The 20,350-nt window shown below is 44.5% G+C and overlaps 1 protein-coding gene across 3 annotated transcripts; it reads right to left on the reverse strand.

Moving 5' to 3' along the window:
- Positions 1-433: 433 nt before the first annotated feature.
- On the reverse strand, positions 434-19,905 carry lamb3 (laminin subunit beta 3). Of its 3 annotated transcripts, XM_034082243.2 has the most exons (23): positions 19,828-19,905; positions 19,690-19,738; positions 18,572-18,726; positions 13,668-13,782; positions 13,439-13,512; positions 13,129-13,320; positions 12,523-12,586; positions 12,259-12,449; positions 11,763-11,883; positions 10,728-10,916; positions 10,449-10,604; positions 10,031-10,224; positions 9,550-9,646; positions 7,795-8,170; positions 7,555-7,715; positions 6,760-6,950; positions 5,588-5,794; positions 5,367-5,511; positions 4,716-4,923; positions 3,613-3,754; positions 3,355-3,531; positions 2,558-2,720; positions 434-1,197 (listed from the first exon to the last, which is right to left on the reverse strand). In XM_034082243.2, the coding sequence occupies exons 2-23, from the start codon at positions 19,712-19,714 to the stop codon at positions 1,067-1,069; spliced, it is 3,474 nt and encodes a 1,157-aa protein (XP_033938134.1). In that variant the 5' UTR covers positions 19,715-19,738; positions 19,828-19,905; the 3' UTR covers positions 434-1,066. The 3 variants fall into 3 exon arrangements, with proteins under 3 accessions (XP_033938134.1, XP_071059433.1, XP_033938135.1); XM_071203332.1 differs by lacking the exon at positions 19,828-19,905 and having other exon boundaries at positions 19,690-19,804; XM_034082244.1 differs by lacking the exons at positions 18,572-18,726; positions 19,690-19,738; positions 19,828-19,905 and adding an exon at positions 18,031-18,098.
- Between the last annotated feature and the right edge of the window lie 445 nt (positions 19,906-20,350).

The raw sequence follows: 20,350 nt of genomic DNA on the forward strand, positions 1-20,350 counted from the left end.
TCAGTCATATGTGAATGATCTGCTGTCTTGTTACACAACTGAACTCATCAAGTGCCACACTCTGGAGGAAGTATCTATCACCACTAGTGATGTCATGCAGTATTCTAAAGGAACACATGTAGTGACATTCTATAGGTATGTATAGGTACGTCAATTAACTGGGTTTTCTTCGGAAGTGTTTCCTTGTACGATGTGAGGGTCTGAGGACAGAGGGTCTAAGGACAGAGGGTCTAAGGACAGAGGGTCTAAGGACAGAGGGTCTGAGGACAGAGGGTGTCGTATTGTCATACTGATATTCTGTACACACTGTGAAGTCCACTGAGACAAATGTAACATTTGTGATATTGGGCTATATAAATAAACATTGATTGATTGATGTAGTACTTGTATCTAGTACCATGCTGACATCTCCCATGAAGCTCCAACGCATGCATCAAAGTCATACAAACCTTTATTTAAATACTACAGATGCAATACAAAGAATAAATAAGTTAACATCCACCCTTTTTACGTTTTGTATTATTCAAATACAATAGTTGTGGTGCAATGTTCACAGTGGAGAGTATTGCTGCTGACCAATCAATGTATTTGTGTTTATAAATCCTCTTGGGTTTGCTCTTAGCTCTCATACAAACGAAGCTGTGTTTTCTTTTCAAATGAAACTGATGGACTCAAAATATCACAATGTGTTTGACCAAATATTGAAATGCACCTACATAATGTCATACTACTGGTACTTTTAAAAGTATTTACACACATTCTGAGTTAAATAAATGAACCCTCCCTGTGTTACTTACAGTGGTCTTTAATGTTCAATAGAGTTAGGATAAAGAGTGCTCGGCTGTGTCTTCCTGAACCCTCTGTCTGCCCCCTCCTTCTATCACATTCAACTCCAGATAGTGACGTCCTACATTTCCCACAATTCATTGAACTGCCAGAGAAGAGGTATACTGTTACAGACAGGAGTTATAGCAATGTTCAAAAGGACAGAAGTGACAGTTTTCTTTCTGACAGTAGAAGCAGTGTGTGGGGGGGGGGGGTATGAAGTGGGGCTCCTGGGGGCCTCTCAGCCATGGCAGATGTCAGATTTCTGACGAAGCTTTTCCAAAAGATCTTTAAGCGTGACATCCAGCCCTTCCAGCTGTGAGGACTTCTGTAGGACCTCGCCCTGCAGCAGCCTGAGGGACTCGGCTTTACCTGAACACAAGAGAGCAGAGGAAGGGACTGAGGGCGTGATCAGACACTGCAGGAACTACTTAAGTCAAAGGACAAATACTACTGTCTCCCTTGGTATTGTGTCTTTGCCTGCCTTGCTTTGTACAAAGTGTCTGTATATGGGACAATGTTTTTGTCGTCACCTGTTCTCTAATAATTAATTCTGAATAATAAAAGTGTAATTCTAGTTTCAAAAGTAACTCGTTATGAAAAGTGGATCTTTTCACAGTATCATATAATTATGGTTATGTTATCCTGTTTTTAAACATGTACTGTACTTTGTCAATGTGCACCAAGTCCAGATAAATGAAATACTGCGTAGATTAGTAGTACAGCACAGTATCGTACCATATCATCATATCATGTTCTTTTCATGTAACCAGTAACTACGAGTGTTCAGATGAATGTAGTGGATCTTTACAGGATAGAGAAGGACATTTGGTTCGAAACGTTTGTGTGCAGTGGAAGTATAAAGTAGCATCAAATGAAAAAAGTACAAATATGTTTATTTCTGGCAATATCCAGAAGGCCACAAGTGAGACTTGGGGACAACCTGCATGTGGATCAGTCATTACGTATAACCTCTGAGAGTCAGAGGGGAGAGTTCGGGTCTTTATCGAGCGTCTCACGTTCACCCGCTTTCAAACCCTCCCCCAGCAGACAGCAAGACTTATTCATAGTGTTCTTATTGGAGAGTGACTAACATTACTAAAAGGTTAATGAAAGTAAAAGTTGAACCACTCACTTGCTGCATTACCAGAGGTGAAAGAAGTACTCAGATTTACTTGAGTAAACGTAGAAATACTATGGTCCTAAAATACTCCGTTACAAGTAGATGTGCGAAATGGTACTTCGGTAGAAGCACAGAAACAATATGTACCGGTACTTACAGTATCAAAAGTAAAAGTCTATTTTTGATATCATATTTAATATCCTGTTTTTATCACTAACTAATACATATCAGGGCCTTTAACGTTGTCGTTTGTCAATGTGAAGCCACTTTAAGATATGTACAATTAAAATACTGGTTTGAATGTTTGTATATTGGTACTGCATCATATCATATAAGCAAATCACATGTTTTAATATGTTAAAAGTAAATAGTTACTATTAGTGTTAAATACATGTAGTGGAGTGAAAGTACAATCTTTGCTTCCAAAATGGAGTCGGGTAGAAGAATAAAGTGTCATTAAATAGAAATGCTCAAGTAAAGTACAAGTATGTAACCTAATACAGTTATGTGAAATGTGTTGACATTAAACATTTAATTGAAGTGTTTTCAGTGTACTTTAGCAAGGTACTTGAGTAAATGTACGTGTTAATGTCCAGCTCTCTCCAGTACCTTCCAGAGCCTCGGTCATGGTGTCGGTGCTGTTGGCCAGGTCTCCAGCGTCCTGCTTTAACTTGGCCAGCCTGTCCCCCAGGGGCCCCGCCCCCCCCTCCGGGCCCTTGGCCGCAGCCTTGTCCTTCAGCTGCTGCAGCTTCTCCTCCAAAGGCACCAGGTCCTACAAACACACACACAGAAACACACACATTTGAATTCTCCAACAATCCCAGCAGCATCAACAGCGTTCCTAAATGTCTTAACGACGTACTCCGACCGCAGACAAACACCCGTTTCAGCTCCTTTCAGGATGTATAGTACTCATTGGTGGAAAGTCACTTTGTACCTTTACTCATGTACTGTACATATATGAGGTACTTATATTTAAATTGAGTATTTCCTTTTCCTGCTACTTCATACTTCTACTCCACTACAATTTGGAAAATAAACATTCTACTTTTTACTCCGCTACATTTATTTGACAATATCAGTGAGGCTGCTTTGCAGGGACAACATCTTATTACAAACATGTAATGTCATGTAAAATATCAGCTGTAAATTGTGTTGTAAAGTTAATAGATCATTCATTGGAATCCGGCGATAACATATATTATCGTTTGTACAGTGGCATTGTTACTTTGACCCAAGAATAGGAGCTGAGGACTCTTGCTCTTCCAGTGGTGTGACCAAGTATTGGAGACACTTGGGTTTAGTAGAATGAAGAGCACCACCAGCTGTAACCTCATCCCCAGACGGTTCCACGTCCTCTTGTTAACTTAAAGGGTTATTTTAGAACAGGCAGAGCAGGCCCCCACCTCTTCAGCAGCATCTGCCTCGTCTTGAGCCTTCTCTGCGTCGTCCTGTGCGTCCTCCGCCAGCTGGCCCCCGTTCTTCAGCAGCTCTTTGAGCTCGTCCAGCTGAGGCTTCATCGGCGTGATCAGTTCTGACACATCCTCCAGAGTCTTCTCCGCCGGGGTCAGCTGCTCTCTGGTCTGCATGAAGAGAACCAGAACGCTCAGTCATCCTTTCTCTGGATGAACGTGCCCAGCGTCAGCTACGTTCATGTGTCCTACCTTGTTAAGGCTGTCGCTCAGGTTCTCGATGAGATCCATGCTGTTCTGCAGTTTGACATCCAGGTCAGCGAGGGAGCCCTCCTCCGAGACGATGCCTCCTAGCAAGTTATCCACACCGTCCTTCACTCCTAGTGCCGTGTCCCTGTAGTCAGAGAGAGCACTTTCACATCAACCTGACGTAAACCATCACAAAAAGACACAGCAGAGCATCCTCGGGAGGAGAGGAAGGAGGGCCCGGTATTTCTACATTTGGATTTAAATTGTATTCTTAATAAAAACGATAGGGGCAACTTTCGACGTCTTAAATGTTAATGATCTCAGTCTTAGGATAATAAGACCTGTGTGTGCCATGTTGGAATGTGGATTTGTTATCCTCAACTCAGCGTAACTAGAACAGATGTGGTGCTAGGAAGAAAGGACAATCTTACAACATTCGACTTGAAAATACTAGATCTATTGTTAGAGAATAATTAATAACGTTATTAAGACGTTAATAACTAATCCTGTCCGTGACGCCAGCTTTAAGGAACGTGCTCCAGCACTTAGTGTCATGTTTTATGGCCTGATAGGGAGTTTACGGCTGTGGGAACACTGGCTTCGAGGCCATTAAGGGTCAGACGCAAAGGATGCAGGGTGCCCAGCTGTTTAGTCTCTCCCCAGCATGCTCATTAGCTCTCTGTAAACTAGTTAAAAGGTCCATCGAGAGACAGGCGCGGCAGAGTTGACATGGCAACCCAGCGTGCAGTCAGAACCTTCTGCTGCTGCGACTTGTGATGTGAGTTCTCCGGCCGTATCCTTGTAATAAACTACCATTGTTTGACATGAAAGCTCCAGCTCTCCTCGTGTCTCTCTGAGTCCTGACTCCACGGCTGCAGAACTTTCCCTCACATCTATAATGTATCGTGGTTTAAAAACGTCAACATCTTGATTGATGTTTTCAACCTGTTTAATGATATACATTCTGTGATGTAACACTAGATGTCCTTGATAATAATTGCATTATTCAGTTAGGCTCAAATCTGTAGTTTTCCCCCCTTGGCCTTTTTATACGTATATTTTATTAAACAGACTGAAGCAGTGTGCTCCTGAAGGTTGAAGCCCACCTGGCGTCCTTGGCTTCCTGCAGCAGTTTCCTGGCTGTCTCCAGCTGTGGCTCCGCCTCCTTCAGCACGGCCGTGCTGTCGGGCAGGTTGGCGGCCAGGTCCTTCAGCTCCTTGAGCTTCCTCTTCAGAGCCTCCAGGTTCAGAGGTAATTTGGCTTTCAGGATCCAGTCGCTCACCTCCTGGATGTGGGTCAGGTTGGAGGAAGGGTCTGCACAGAGAACAACAGAAACAACTTGCCAATTAGTACTGGAACAGGGGAGCCTGAGCCTCCGGCAGTGGCAGCGGCTGTCCAGCTCGATGTTGGAGCTAAGTGTAGAATAAGCAGCAGCCTTCGCACCAATGAAGTGTGTCAGTCGGGCGCTATGGAAGCAATGCTTATTTATTTATTATATGTTTGGAATGCTCACGTTTGTACAAGTGGTTGTTAAATGCTTTTCGATGTGACGGAGCAGGATGTACTTTGTTAGAGATGTGTCTGTGTTGTTTTAAAACGTGTGTCATAACGGACCCTTGTCTTGCATCTCCCAATGGGAACAAAGGAATAACCTGAACCTGGAACCTTCCTTCCCTATACCAGGGGAGGGGTCAGATGTATGCGGTGGGGCACCAGCCGCCCCCCCGCGCTACATTCTGCACCACAACAATGTTTACCTGATAGGAAATCCTTGAGATCTTTCACAACGTCACGTGTCTCCTTCAAGTCGTCTTCTAGACCTTCTCTGGCCTGCTTCATCTGATTGGACAGCTTCTCTGCAGTCAGTCTCACCTGATTGGTGTTCTCCTGTGCATCCTGGAGCTGTAATGGATTGATGTTGTGTTACACAATGCCTATAGAACCAAACCGGAGCAGAGGTGTTGGAGTGAGTGTGAACCTTCTCTGCAGCGTCGGTGATCTTCCCAGAGAGCCGGTCCAGTCGCTCCTTCACATCCTTCACATCAGCGTCGGCCCTCTTGCTGAGCGGCAGGGCGCCCACACACTTTTCGCCCTTTTTACAAGGTGGGGTTCCCTCCGGAGGACACAAGTCTTCACCCTCACACTTCAGAGGGGTGCAGGGCTCTGAGCGGACACTGCCACATACCTGAGAATATAGGAGCCATGTCTCATTGCAGGAAACAGCCATCAAACAGCAGGTGTTGCAACAATTCTCAATGAATGCAAAAGTAATCAACCAGTATCTTCAAAGCTGTAGTTTTGATAATGCTCAGTGATGGATAGTAACAAAGTAGAATTACTATTAGTATTAAGTGGTACTTAAGTACAATTCTGAGTTACTTGTACTTTAGTATTTTCAGTTTATGCTACTTTTTACCTCCACTCCATTTTACAAGCCAATATTATACTTCTTGCTTCACCACATTTATTGACAGCTTTTGTTTCTAGTTAGGTTTAGATTATTAGCTAATAAGAAATCTTATTAAATAAACTGATATATATTCTTGTTAAAGATATCCATACAGTTATTTAAATTAGCTCTACATCACATACCAGTTGTTACAGAAATAAATCAATAATCATAATAGTAACCCAGAAACTCAATATATATAAGATTCTAAAATGGGCTATCATGCAAAGTAGTACTTTTACTTTTGGTACTGGCATATTTTGATGCCGATACTTTTGTACTTTTTGAATGTAGTATTGTTCAAATCTGAGTACCGTACTTTTCGGACTATAAGCCGCGACTTTTCCCCCCATTTTTGTTGTACAGCTAACGGCCACTAGGGAACCTCCTAAATCTATGGGTTTTACAGGTAAAATTAACCACCTGTAACTCCATGGGTTCTAGGACCGGTCCGCGCCCGCCTCCTCTAAGCGGCGGCCTCCAGCGGGAAAAGCTGGAGGCCGGAAAAGAGCGAGACAGGTAGTGCGCCAAAGTAAAAGTGGAACCGAGAGACAGAACGAGAGCAAGACAGACGGACAATTTAGCTGCTGCGGCTGATATGCAGGTGCGCTTTATAGTCCCAAAAGTACGGTACTTCTTCCAACACTGATGGTGCCACAAAGCACACTGTATCCGTCCCCCTGCCTGAGGCTGGCACTCACCTGTCTGGCAGCAGGAGTGAGGTCCGGTCGGGAGGCTATGTCTCTGGTGTTGGCGGGCTGTATTTGGTCGCGGATGTCATTGGTCTCTTTTCTGAGATCAGCTGATTCCTCCACTGGGGCTTTGCTGTCATCCACCTTCTGAGCTGCATCGGTAGACTCATTGTAGGCGTTCTTGATGGTAGAAAAAGCTCCTAATGGGACAGTTAAACAAAACACAAGTCAATTCTACGACGTCCCATTAAGAACGTCTTTTTGAGAGAAATGGTGGAAATGGTTATTTTTGATCAGAGCCACATAAGAGAGATTCTATTTACCCTCCTGTTTTGTTCTAACGTTGGTGTTCTGGTCTGTTGGAACTGCTCTTATATTAACATAAAAACCTACTAAATGTTATTTAACACCCTTTTAATCTGTAGAGAATGTCTCAGACCAATGGTTTACATGAATAGCTGCAGTACATATACAAAGAATAGAATAATGTATTCCAAAATGTAAATGATATCAAATTGTACTATCTGAAGAACATCATCTGGGGTTACCCATTCATTTCCTATGGCGGTCATTTTAACCGGGAACATAGTTTACTAACCCATCATAATGTAATGAAGTGGTTTAAATGCCCACTGTGGAGGATGTCATCAGGCTCCGATGACAAACACAATATCTATGATTGACTGAATGCTGAAATCAGTCAGATGTGACCCGGACACAACAGGAGGGTTATATCATGCACACAAACAATGATCTGTCGCTAGGTGTAGTGTGTAGCGCTGATGGTGTGTCCTCGTTTCTGACCGGAATTGTTTTGACTGACGGAGTTGTCCTTTGCATCTTTCTTGGCTTTGTACTGCAGCGTGAGACTGTCCAGCAGAGCCTGCAGTCTGTCCAGCTCCGAGCCCAGAGCAGGAGGTCTTTCCGTGGGTGACAGCTCATTGTTAACCCTGTCCACCTGGTCCCTGCAAGACAACATGAGGCACCAGTTAGACACAAACCCAGAAGTTAGCGGGTTCCCATGTTTCCTCTGTGGAGCCTCACCTGAGCTTGTCCAGCTTGGACAGAGCTTCGTCGATCTGTGTGGTGGTGTTGAGTGGAAGAAAGATGGATCCCCGGATCAGGTTCAGGCTGTTCTCCAGGACCCGGATGCGAGGTCCAAAGTTTCCAAGATCACCAGAACCTCCAGGACGGGTAGGGATGCTGGGGGAGAGTCTCCCCAGGGCTGAGCTCAGGTTCTGTCTCTGGGCGTCCAGCGTGAAGAAGCAGGAGGGACATGTGGTGCAGCCCGGGAAGGAGTCGCAGTGTCCCCGACTGCAGGAGTCGCAGCGGGACCCCGTGACGCCCGGCCGGCACAGACACACTCCGGTCTGCTTATCACAAACCTCTGGAAGTGTTCCTTCAGCACCGCACCGACACGCTGCGGAGGAAGAGACCATTACAAGACCATAATACACACTACGGGGACCCTCATGGGCCCACACAGTTTAATAAAGTTGTATACTGTAATAATATAAAACTCCAATACCTCAGTCATTAACACGAGAGGCACAATACTACACCTGAAAATGATCTACATATATAATAAATATAAATACACATTTTAATTATTATATATTTTTGTATACATTTTTATCATTTCACAACAAGACAGATATCACTACACACTGACCACACTTGTACATGTTGTTATAATGCATTTTCCACGTAAATGTCCAAATATATTTTGACATGAATCGCTAGACACAATGATTACAGATATAGTAGCCTTGAAGAGGCCTGCTTCAATTGGAATGAAGCCCCCCTGTACACCCCACCACAGCAGCCTCGGTTCATGTCTTGAAATAAGCATTAAGAATGGACCTGGGACTGTAATGTGGTACAGAAACACAACTGAGAGCAGATTAGCCTGTGCTAAACACGGGATCTGTAAGTGGACAATATCTTGTTATTATTTATTTCAATTAAGTGCTGTCAGTCCTGCGCAACCCTTCGAATGTATTTCACATTTCTATACCAAGCTACCTCTTTTAATATCTGCACAGCTTTCCAAGTTTTGTAACAATGCACATAATTAATGTATTTTATTATTCTGAGTATTTTGTCATATTATACTATATTTGTTATCCTTTGTTTTTGGTTTATCAATATTTCATGTAAATACTTCTCTATATTTTTATGTTATAATAGTTTCTTTATTAAAGTTTTTTTTTTTTGGGTTGTTTTCTTACAATGTATCTTCTTTAACTGTGTTTATGTATGCACCATCTACACCTAGGCAAATCCCTGCTATGTGGAAACTTACTTGACAGTAAACCTGATTCTGAACCTTTCTTAAATGTGAATCCAACATGCACTGAATAAGATACACTTGTACCTTAACCGAGACAGAAAACTAATCTCCAATGGAGTAATGACATTCCATGACTCCAACAAATGGTTTAGGAACCACAAAAGGAGTAATCAGGGGCGCACCTTGCGAACAGGCAAGGCAGGCAACTGCTTAGGGCCCCAGACCAGAAGGGGGCCCCCAAAGAAGGTAGATTAAGAAGGTCCACAGCAACGACAACATGAAACACCCTTTAATTCACTGCAAGACATGTCGGGAATCCCCCTCAAGGCGGCCCCATGCATAGCGTGCCGTAAAATGCTGCTTCTTATCTTAAGTTTCATTGCCTTAAGTTTAGTTGTCGATGGGGGTGGTGATGAAAAGCTGGTTCGAGGGGCCCCCAGTGAATGTTTGCCTAGGGCCCCCACATACTCTAGGATCGCCACTGGGAGTAATGAGAGAGAGCTCACGCTTGCAGCCGATGAGAGCGTCTCCGTACGTGTTGTCGGGGCACTCGGTGCATCCTCGGCCTCCGAAGCCCGGTCTGCACTGGCACTGACCGCTCACCTGGACGGGAGGACACAGAGCTGTTTGAGGTGTCGTCACATTGTCAGTGGATATTCACTGATACACTAAAAGAGACGTTGACTTAACTAAAGAAATTATGTCAACAAATCATACTCAATTGTTTTAGGTTAGTTAAAACAATTAGAAAGCAATAATATTAAGTTTAAATAAAAAAAGAATAGGTTTACTATTGCTTTCAACTAACCTAGTACAATTATGTGGAACCTGTTGACGTAATACATTTAATTAGAGTCAATGTTTCGTGAAACAATCATTTGGGAACGATTAAGGGATTAAGGGATTAAGGGACTAAGGGAAACTTATTGAATCTCATTTGTGCTGGTATTTTAGTGTTCTATTGCTCTTTGGGGTCAAAGGTGGTACCTGGTCACATGTGTCGCTGTAGGACCTGGTGGGGTCACAGTTGCAGGGGGTGCAGCGTCCGGACAGAGAGGGTTTCCAGTAACCTTTAGAGCACACTTCACAGGTCAGGCCGTGGAAGTGAGGACGACACGGACACTGGCCGGTGATCGGGTCACACACCTCTGTCAGAGAGCCGTCCACGGAGCAGGAACACTCTGCACAGAAGGAGCCGTTAGGACACACACTTCAGAGCGAGCGGTCCACTGCAGGGACCGTGACAGGGCAATGAAGGTTCACATGGAAGCTAAAGAAGAGACACGTCTGATACCTGGGGGTTATGTGTTCAGCAGCGTGCCCTGAGCCCCTTCCTCGGACCAGGCTAAGCTAGTACTGCTGAAACAAAGTGATATACAGTGTATTCTCAGTATGTAGTACTCACTGGAGCAGCCCAGAGGGCTGGAGGGGCTCAGGCCGTAGTAGCCTCTCCTGCAGCGGTCACAGCGGGGCCCTTCAACATTCACCTTACACTGACACAGACCTGTGCTGTCGTCACACCGGCCCCCGTTCACCGTCCCCTCCGCACTGCACACACAGCCTGCAGCAACAACACAACGATGTTATACAAGACAATATTTTGCACATTTCGCATTCTCAGTTCAAACACGCATGCCATTGTAACATTTGTTTTGTGTTTCCACCCCACTGAGGATCCACTCACGCAGGCAGGCATCAGGGCGGTCCACGTGGCTGCGGGGGTTGGGCTGGTAGCCTGGGGCACACTGGTCGCACTTTGGCCCTGTGGTGTGGTGCAGACATCCCTCACACACACCTCCACTCTTCCACCCGCTGGCCTCGTACACCGCCGGGTCGAAGCGGCAGCGCTGAGCGTGGCTGTTACATTCACAGCCTGAGGAGAACACAACCGTAATAATTAGGTAACTGTTGATGTTTGATCCCCAGCCACTGCAGGCCACATGTCCAATCCACTGACCCCACATGCAGTGTGTGGGTGGGCTCGTCTCATGAGCAGGAGCACTCTGAGTGGCAGGCAGCCTCTGCCTCTGTGTGAATGTTTTAATGCTGACTTGTACAAATCAGATCTCCTGTTTTCAGCCTCCACGTGACAGAGCTGGACACCAGGGAAGGCCGACATCAACCCACAAGGTTAGCAGTGATACATACAGGAAATGGCCTCACCCAAACTGCAGAGGTGGAAGAAGTACTCAGATCTTGTTCTCAAGTAAAAGTAAGTAGAAATACCACAGTGCAGGAATACTCTGTTACAATGGCTGCCCTTTGTAGAGATTGAGATTTAAGAACAATGTGCAGTCTTCTCTTCATTCTTCTCCAGAGCTGTATGTTTTATAAAGATTGATCATGAAAGTGTTCTCAAAGCTGGTGAAGGTGCAGCTAGTCTGAAGTACTTTGTAGACTGCAGGGTAGCTGGTGGATTTACTCCAGGTGGAACTAAAGTCTGATTCAACACTTGGTTATATTTCACATCATTCATCCAGATCTGAGAAGTAACTAAAGGTATTAATACATGTAGTGGAGTAGAAGTACACCATGTACCTCTGAGCTGTAGTGGAGTAGAAGAACAAAGTACAAGTACCAGCAATTGTACATAAGAAGTGTACTTGAGTCAATGTACTTAGTTACTTTACACCACTGCGAGACTGTGGCCTTAAGTAAAGTGACTTCTTCCACTAAGGGCTCACTACGGCTTGTTTAGAGGAGCTGAAGCAGGTCTTACGCTGGCAGGCGTGTGCGTCCCCCTCCTCTGCGGGGCTCCAGGGACGGTCGTTGTAGAGGTCTTCACAGCGCTCACAGTTCACACCTGCTGTGTGGTGCTGGCAGTCACACTGAGGACTCACCTGCAGACACACAGAGAACGGATCACTGCAGCAAACACAATAACAATGAACACGTCTTAGTTCTGAGAATACGGTAAAGTAAAGTAAAAACATTAAGTGCAACTTATTATGTTTGCACTCAACTAACCAGTTATACACTTATGTGAAATCTGACATAATACATTCAATTAAAGTCAACGTTTCACTTTTTGTGAAATAAACCAAAAGCAGGAATAAGCTGTAAGAAAAACATTTGCCTCCCAGCAACTCCATGAGCCCCCTCCTCTAACCCCCCCTTCCTCAAACCCCCCCTCCTCTAACCCCCCCTCCTCTAACCCCCCCCTCCTCAAACCCCCCCTTCCTCAAACCCCCCCTTCCTCTAACCCCCCCACACACCTGTATGCTGCTGGGCTGCGGGCTGCTGTGGGCCTCTGGCAGGCACCGGTTGGCGTGTCCGTGGCACATGCAGCTGCCCACCACCCTCATCTCCTTCAGGGCGTAGAACCTGCTGAGCGCTCTGCCTGGCAGCCGGGGGACATCGCCCAGCTCCGTGAGCCTCACCCTCAGCCCCGTCACCCCCGACACGTCTGAGGGGGAGAGAGCAGGTCAGCACCCTGTGACCCAGTGACCTCATTCGTGACAGACAATTGAGAGACTCACCTTCAATCTTTTGGCTTTTGGAAGCTGGAACATAGGCATACTGACGCAAAGGGCTGTATTGGATCTGGAGAAGAGACATTTAAATGTCATTTTAATTTATGCAACATCATTGTTTTCCTTCACAGTGTGATTTGCTCTTATTTCACAACACAATGTTTTTTTCTTTCTTTGCGAATGCATTCCTGCCGAGGCCTTAACGGGTTGAACTGCGTGTGTACTCAAACATCACATTTACCAGTTCAAGCTAAATCAATTACACATTTCTTCCACAATTACACAAAACTGCAGGAATTAAAAGGTGTTTATTTGTAATAATACAGTTAATTTAACCCCTCAAATCACACTCAAATCACAAAGTGTTTATTGATTTTTTGCCTTAAAACCTACCTAGATATTTTCTAAAGAGAGCAAAACACCTTAAACTGAATTTGGCTGCTTGTGGAGCAGCAACAAAGGAAGACACTGAAACAAGGTATTCTTATGCTGAGGACATCACAGTTCTTCAATTGAATAACAATACACATTTAAACAATGTTAGATCTTATTTTAAAATCTGACAGAAACTAAACATTTAGAGAAATGAGCCTTGAAAAGGTAAAGCCTTACGGTGTGATCTTGGTATGGGCTTGATCCAGTAGGGGGCAGTGTGTAGCAGTATGTGTGTTCCAGAGTCAGAGGGGTTGCTGTGGGGATGCCAGGAAAAGATGTTGCACAGTCTGTAGCCAGGTACAGGGCGGGCTGCCACCCCCTGCCGTCATCCAGAGTCCTCTCTATAACAAAGGCATTGGGACGAGGACCCTGCAGAGAAAGACAAGTGCTCTGTGACGCAAAGATACAATACCATCAAAGAAGATTTAAACATCCATCAAACACCAGAAGGGAGTGTGTTTCTTTGTGTTGATGTGATCCAGCATACCTTAAAGCTGAGCTGCAGGTGGTCCAGCTGGAACAGATTGCCCAGGTCCAGCTGGAGGGTCACCGGGGTCACCTCTACAGGAAGCACAGCACAGCAGCACACATGTTCACAGAGAAATACTGTAATACTCAAATACATGTTTCAGATAGATTTCATGACGTTTGGTTTCCAACAGCCAAGGACAGCACTATTTTCCTTTCTTTATCTCTTTCTTTCTTTCTGTGCCCACCTTTCTTGGACTGCCACCATCTCTGCGGTTCGGCGGTGGACAGGACGTCCCGGACAGTGTGGGCCAGCCGAGCGTTTGGGTTGGTGGAGTCACATGGACAACACTTCATCCTCCTCTAAGAATCACAAAACAAACAAACATCAGTATCAACGCGCTTTCCCACTGAACTGCATTGTAATATTTGTGTATGTACAGTGGCGACTCGTCATTAGGGGCAGGCACAGCCCCACCTAGTGTCAGCAGAAAGTAATGCAAATAATAATTCCCAAAATATGCAAAAAATATATATGTTAAAATATATTCTAAGATCATGTTTAGTCATCTGATTCGTCTGTATATTGCTGTTTAAGCCCGCGTTCTTCTAATTAGTGCAGTGTTTCTCAAAGTGGGGGGCGCGGATGCATGACAGTGGGGGGCGCGGATGCATGACAGTGGGGGGCGCGGATGCATGACAGTGGGGGCGCGGATGCATGACAGTGGAGGGCGCGGATGCATGACAGTGGGGGGCGCGGATGCATGACAGTGGGGAGCGCGGATGCATGACAGTGGGGGGCGCAATACCACAAGAGACCAGGAGGAAAGAAATGTATGACAAAAAAAATAAAGAAAAACAAAAAATAATTCATAATTTGAAAAATTATTGATTCGGAAATCATATGCTACAGTACAGTACTAGTACGTCTGGAGCAAGGTCCATTTGTGACACCTGTGGAACGTGACTAGTGAACATGAAATTAATTATAAAATACAAATCACAAAACCTTGATACAATTTGAAAATGATTTCTAGAAACACAACACAAAGCGAACTGAGGAAAGGTCTTTCTAAGGTGAGTATTACCGCGACACTTCATGTGTTTGTATTTTATGAGTCAATATGATTCAAGCTTGAAAGCATAAAATAAACATTGTCGTTATAAGCAGGAAATAAGCATTGAATTATAATCAGTATTTTTTTTTCTTATAAAAAAAACAGTGAATCTTTTTTTAATGACATGAGAGGATTACAGTCTTACACACTTGGCTGTGTTCATGTCGTGTTGACCACCACCTCTCCTCAGCTAGCTCAGAGGCTTAGACACTTGACATGTGTGGGTTAAAAGGGAGTTCATGTGGAGGCTGTCCCCAAGGTGTGTGGCTTCTGGCACTGAGGTCCGTCACCAAACAGTGTGCAAGCAACTGTTTGCATTTAGATATTGCCAACTGTACATGTTATTATGGTACAAACACATTAAAAATACTTTTTAAGTAATAGTCCCACATTAAGAATATTACTAAAACAAAAGTGTGTTAGAAACACATTGGAAAGGATAAGAGTATGCGGGAATAGGAGGGGTACATGATACCTGTAATATACAAAGTGTGTGAGAGTTTGGCTGTTTTCAAACGCAACCCCATTTATTTGAATTCATCAAGATTTTTCTCTCATTCTGGATTCCTTTCATAACGTGGAGGCAAACAAATGGTTCACTTCAAGAATTCAAAATACCAATTGGTAATATCATAATCATATCGGTGTTAAGTATTATTATGTTACTAAATGTGCTGCTCGGAGCAACGTGATGACGCAGAGCGAACAAGATGGGACTGGCCCTCCGAGCTGGAAGTGAGGGCTTTTATCTTTACTATTGTGCCTCTTTACTGGTAGTTATGCGTGTGTGTTGGTGTGTGTGTCAGCGCTGAGGTACAGCTGAGTGTCGTGGCCCCTCCCTGACTGGGCGAGGTGCGGCTCAGGTATTACAAAAAGGGAAAGCATTGATCAGTCAGAGAGAGTCTCCACCCAACACAGCTATCCATGCCCTGAGGCGCTGTACACACACACTGTGAGGGACGAGGGTTACACAACTTCACACACGTCCTGATGGGATGCTCTGTCTGGAGGAGGGTTTGTCTGAGGTTAAGGTTACCTTAGTAACTAGACGGAAACTGATCTGATAGTTGGAGGACATTTTCTACATCACAACACAATAACGCTAACATGTGCTAATTAACTGTAACTCAAGTACTGTCTTTATTATAACGTGCAGGAACTTTACTTACACTACAGAAGGTAGGAGTTCAACAACATTACAGAGAAACTATCTTGAAGGTGGGATCACACACACACACACACACACACACACACACACACACACACACACACACACACACACACACACACACACACACACATACATACCATGTATACATCACTTCAGGGGACATTACATTGACTTAGGGTGCATTCACACCTCATAGTCCGCTCTCTGGTGCGCACCAGACGACAGTTTGTTACATTGTTTCATTTTTCAGAAGGTTCGGTTTGCGTTCACACAGGCAAAACTCAAACGGACTATACACTTTAAACACAAGTCATGTGCTCGGAAATGCTGTTCAACCATTGGTCAGACATTAAGGGGGTGAAAACGCAATCCCGGCAATTTCTAGCGGAGCCTCCACCATGGAGCATCGGCACTTTCGGCAGGTTATACTCATGCTGCTGTTAATCTGGAGATCAACAGACACTAGCGGCCCGCGCATATGATTATATAATCAGACAACGTCCGTTAAAAAACATTATTACATGGCTTAGTTGAATACTCGATTCTGATTGGTCAATTCAAAACACGTGACACGTTGTTAATCCAGAACAGACAGACCGCTGTCAAGGATGTATTGACCGTTGTTAAGGACGCTCACATCTGCACAAACAAGTCCGTTCGATTTAACTGTATACAGTTTGGCAGTTCTAACTGACAAGACAAGAGCGACAAGAAAACAGCGGAGAAGTAACGGGCAGAAACCCTCCTTTTTACGCAGCGGTCCAGACATAGGTCAGACGGCGACACATATTCAGTTGCCAGTTACTTTTGAATTAGGGCAGGGATATCTAGATACTTTCCAAGGTTTGACATAATGAATTGTGCTACTTTTAAAGCAAACAGCGATGTTTTCAAATCTGTAATCAAAAAGCTCCTCAAAAACGCTATCGAAGCAGCTCCTGCCGTTGCTACGTTAGTTCAAACGGTAACAACGGACTATTTTTCTTAGCGGATGCATGTCAATTTAAATACAACTATTTTTTAAATCAATAAAATCATTTTCTAAATCCACAAAAGCATTTCAATTAATATTGGGAGTCATGTCGTTACTTTGTTGAGAATGTGGCCGTGTAATAAGCGGGATAATGTGCGGCATTATCCATGAGAGACGTTCTGCAGAGGAGGGGCGTTTCACCGACGACAGGTGTTCTTACTTTTATGTAGCTGACGGAGAATGTTTACTTTACACGACACTGTTCAACTCTTAATTCTGCTTTACTCTTTAACTAAACAACCGCGGATGTCTTGAAAGACTCTTTCGCTAAAGATTTTTGAAGATATCCGCGTTCTTGTGACACGTAAATACTGCGCTTCCTATGTTTTGGTGCGGACTGCGTTCACACCAGCGATGAACCGCTCCAGAGTTCGCAAGCAAGCGCTCCGAGACCACCTATTTTAGCGGACCAGAGTCCGGTTGTTTAGTTCACTTCAGAGGTCTCGGACTGCGTTCACACCGACCCAAATGAACCGCACCAAGCGGCTAAACACACCAGGGTCCGATTCAACCGGACTATACAAGGCAGGTGTGAACGCACCCTAAAATGCATTTCCTGGAGACTTATCCTAACCTTAACCATAACCAACACATGCCTAACCCTAACCCTTACCCTAATCCTAAACCTAACCAAGTCTTCACCCTAAAATTAATGATCCCCCTTATGGGGACCTCCAATTTGTCCCCATAAGGGAGGCGAGTCCCCACACGTGACTATGTAAACAGATGTAGGTCCCCACAAGTATAGTAATGCTAGTCCATACACACACACACACACACACACACACACACACACACACACACACACACACACACACACACACACACACACACACACACACACACACACACACACACACACACACACACACACACACACACACACACACACACACACACACACACACACACACTCTACAAGTGCCTGTGGTACTTTGTACTGCAGTTTGGAACCTCTGGGCTTCTGTCCAGCCCCTGACCTGTGCTGCCCTCTCGCTCTGTGTTGCATCATTCTTTTAATTATTATTTATTTGACTATTATTGAACTAAAATACTGCCCTCAAAAAAAATGTTGTAGAACACATCTTTAAAAACAATCTCTGTCTGGGGGAATTCTGACAGCATAGCAGACAAACAATACCACATTTAAACTTCAACAAGGTTAGATGTTGTAGCTAAACGTCTGCAGCTGGGTTGAAACTATTCATCAAAGTTCCAGAGCAGTTTCACCACACACAACATGTCAGAGTAATACAACATGAAAGATGATCTGTTGCGTTTTATCTCACGTTCTCTCCCCTTTTGGAGCAACACATGTTCTGTGTGACTCTTGCTCACGGTTTGACCTCTGTCCTCTCTTGTTACGAGATGCACATCCAGTAAGAGGGCGTTTGTGCTGAGCCAGCAGATGCACTGGCTTTCAGACGCTGGTCAAAGAGAACAGTTGCAACATGATGCCCTGCATGACATTGAAATGAGACTGTTTCACAAATGGGCTGTGGACAGTCTGGCCAAACCCCCGCGGCCTCCCCCTGTCTGTCTGGTCACCCTGACGCCCCCCCGCACGGAGCCATGCGAGGCCCGGCTGACACGTGACTGGGTGCTTTCACTGATATCAGCTTTTGAGGGAGATGTGCCTTTTTTATGTCTTCTCCACATATTTGACCCAACAGCTGTTCTAAGCAGCCCCCCCCCCCCCCCCCCTCCCTCGAGCAGGAGCGTTTACTGAGGTTTGATTACTGGGGACTTTAGAGGTTTTGTATAACATTGTAACACAAACCAGAGACACTCGTGTCATCACATCTGATGGTTCACACAGGACTGTCCTACCTGTTCGTATGGGGTGCAGTACACCTCGGAGCCCGTCAGGCCGCAGGTGGAGGAGGCATGGAGCTGGTGAGACCGGCCCAGCAGGAGGTCATTGCTGGGGGGGTAACAAGCCCCTTGAGAGCAGTCAGTCTGGGCCTGTGATACTGCAGCTATGGCTGTCAGGGGGGGGGGGGCAGCACAACAGGAAATGAAACGTTACAATGGGTTTTATAACTACATGAACAGTGTCCTCACAAACATGAATGTCACACTTCACAGCACATGCTGACATTAATCATGCAGGACCGGCCCCAGAAGGTGGGTCGCCACAGGAAGTCACACTAACGCTCCCCTGCACTCTGCGCAGTAATGTTTGGAATGTTAAAGATTGTTTGTGTTCAACTAAAACACACCACAAATCCTCTAAAATGTTGTGTTATCTGGATTAAATAAATTATCTTTCATTTATTAATATATTTACTTTTTTCTACTCAGCAGATGGGAAAGTATAAATATTTAAAAAACGTAAAACTCCATGACATTGGTAATGAAAAGGCATGTAATCGCTTACAGTAATGTGATACAAGTGTTTTGATATAATATGAATGTCTCTTTTCAACAGTAGAATGTAATGCCTTTTACTACAATGACCTCAATCACATGATACTTTCTCAAACCAACCTAACCTGATTATATTGTTGATATTCTGCCTAATCCAACCTTTAAAATGAATTCCTTAATCTATCTATATACTCATCCCTAATGAAGCACAATGAGACGTCTGCAGGGCTCAAAACGGATGCTTTCTCAAAGGGTAGCCAATGTCACTCATTGTGTCTGAATTGTATACAAATGTTATTTGTACTAACACGGTTACGAATATAATTTATTTTGTTAAATTTGAAGAAAAATGTGTTTTAAGTATTTCCCCTAAAGTAGGGTGAAATCATTCGAAGAGAGTCTGCAGGATTTCATTCCAACCAATCACTGCAGCACAAATCAGGTTAGTTTCAACTCTCTGCTAGAGACGCATATAATCAGCTGCTGTAGTGTTGGACTGGAACACCTGGCGAAGGGTGCAGGACGTACTTGAAACAGAAAGAGAGCACAAAGCAAAAGGGAAAAGAACACATTCTTACCAGCTAAAAGTAAAAGTAGTCTCATGTTTTGTTCGTCCTATGAAAAAGTCTGTTGAGAAAACAAAACAAATATCAGCAGGCGGGAACGATCGAATAGAATCAAAGCCAGTCGTCCGTATTTCCTGAAGTGGGACTCACCTGCAGTGTGTGTGCTATCAGCTCTGGTATCTGCTCTATATAACTGTGTTGCTGCCGAGCTGCTGCGTTATAGACACGGTCTCACCTGGGCGCGATGACACATGGTGTGTAAGATTCACACCCTTCCCTCCACTCCCTTCACTCCATGAATCAACACACACACACACACACACACACACACACACACACACACACACACACACACGCACACACACACACACACACACACACACGCACACGCACACGCACACACACACACACACACACACACACACACACACACACACACACACACACACACACACACACACAGACAGGAAGGCAGACACAGTCAACACGGGGAAACCACAAACTTAAAAAGACTCATCCAGGTGTAATACAACACAATCCTGACCTCAAATATAAAACTTAAACGGAGCTCCAAACATTCCGTCTACTCATTGAACCAGTTAGAAAAACATCAAATGTTCGTAGATGTGTTTCTTGTTACTGTGCAGGCTAAAACATGTCTTTTACTCTCCCA

Source organism: Pseudochaenichthys georgianus, chromosome 5, assembly GCF_902827115.2.
Source record: "Pseudochaenichthys georgianus chromosome 5, fPseGeo1.2, whole genome shotgun sequence".
Classification (NCBI taxonomy): Eukaryota; Metazoa; Chordata; class Actinopteri; order Perciformes; family Channichthyidae; genus Pseudochaenichthys; species Pseudochaenichthys georgianus.

Coding starts and splice junctions, on each gene's coding strand:
- lamb3 (XM_034082243.2), bottom strand. CDS start 19,714: ATGAGACTACTTTTACTTTTAGCTG. Junction 5,795..6,759: donor TCACTCCTGCTGCCAGACAG/GTGAGTGCCAGC, acceptor CTATATTCTCAG/GTATGTGGCAGTGTCCGCTC. Junction 1,198..2,557: donor CATGACCGAGGCTCTGGAAG/GTACTGGAGAGA, acceptor TCTTGTGTTCAG/GTAAAGCCGAGTCCCTCAGG.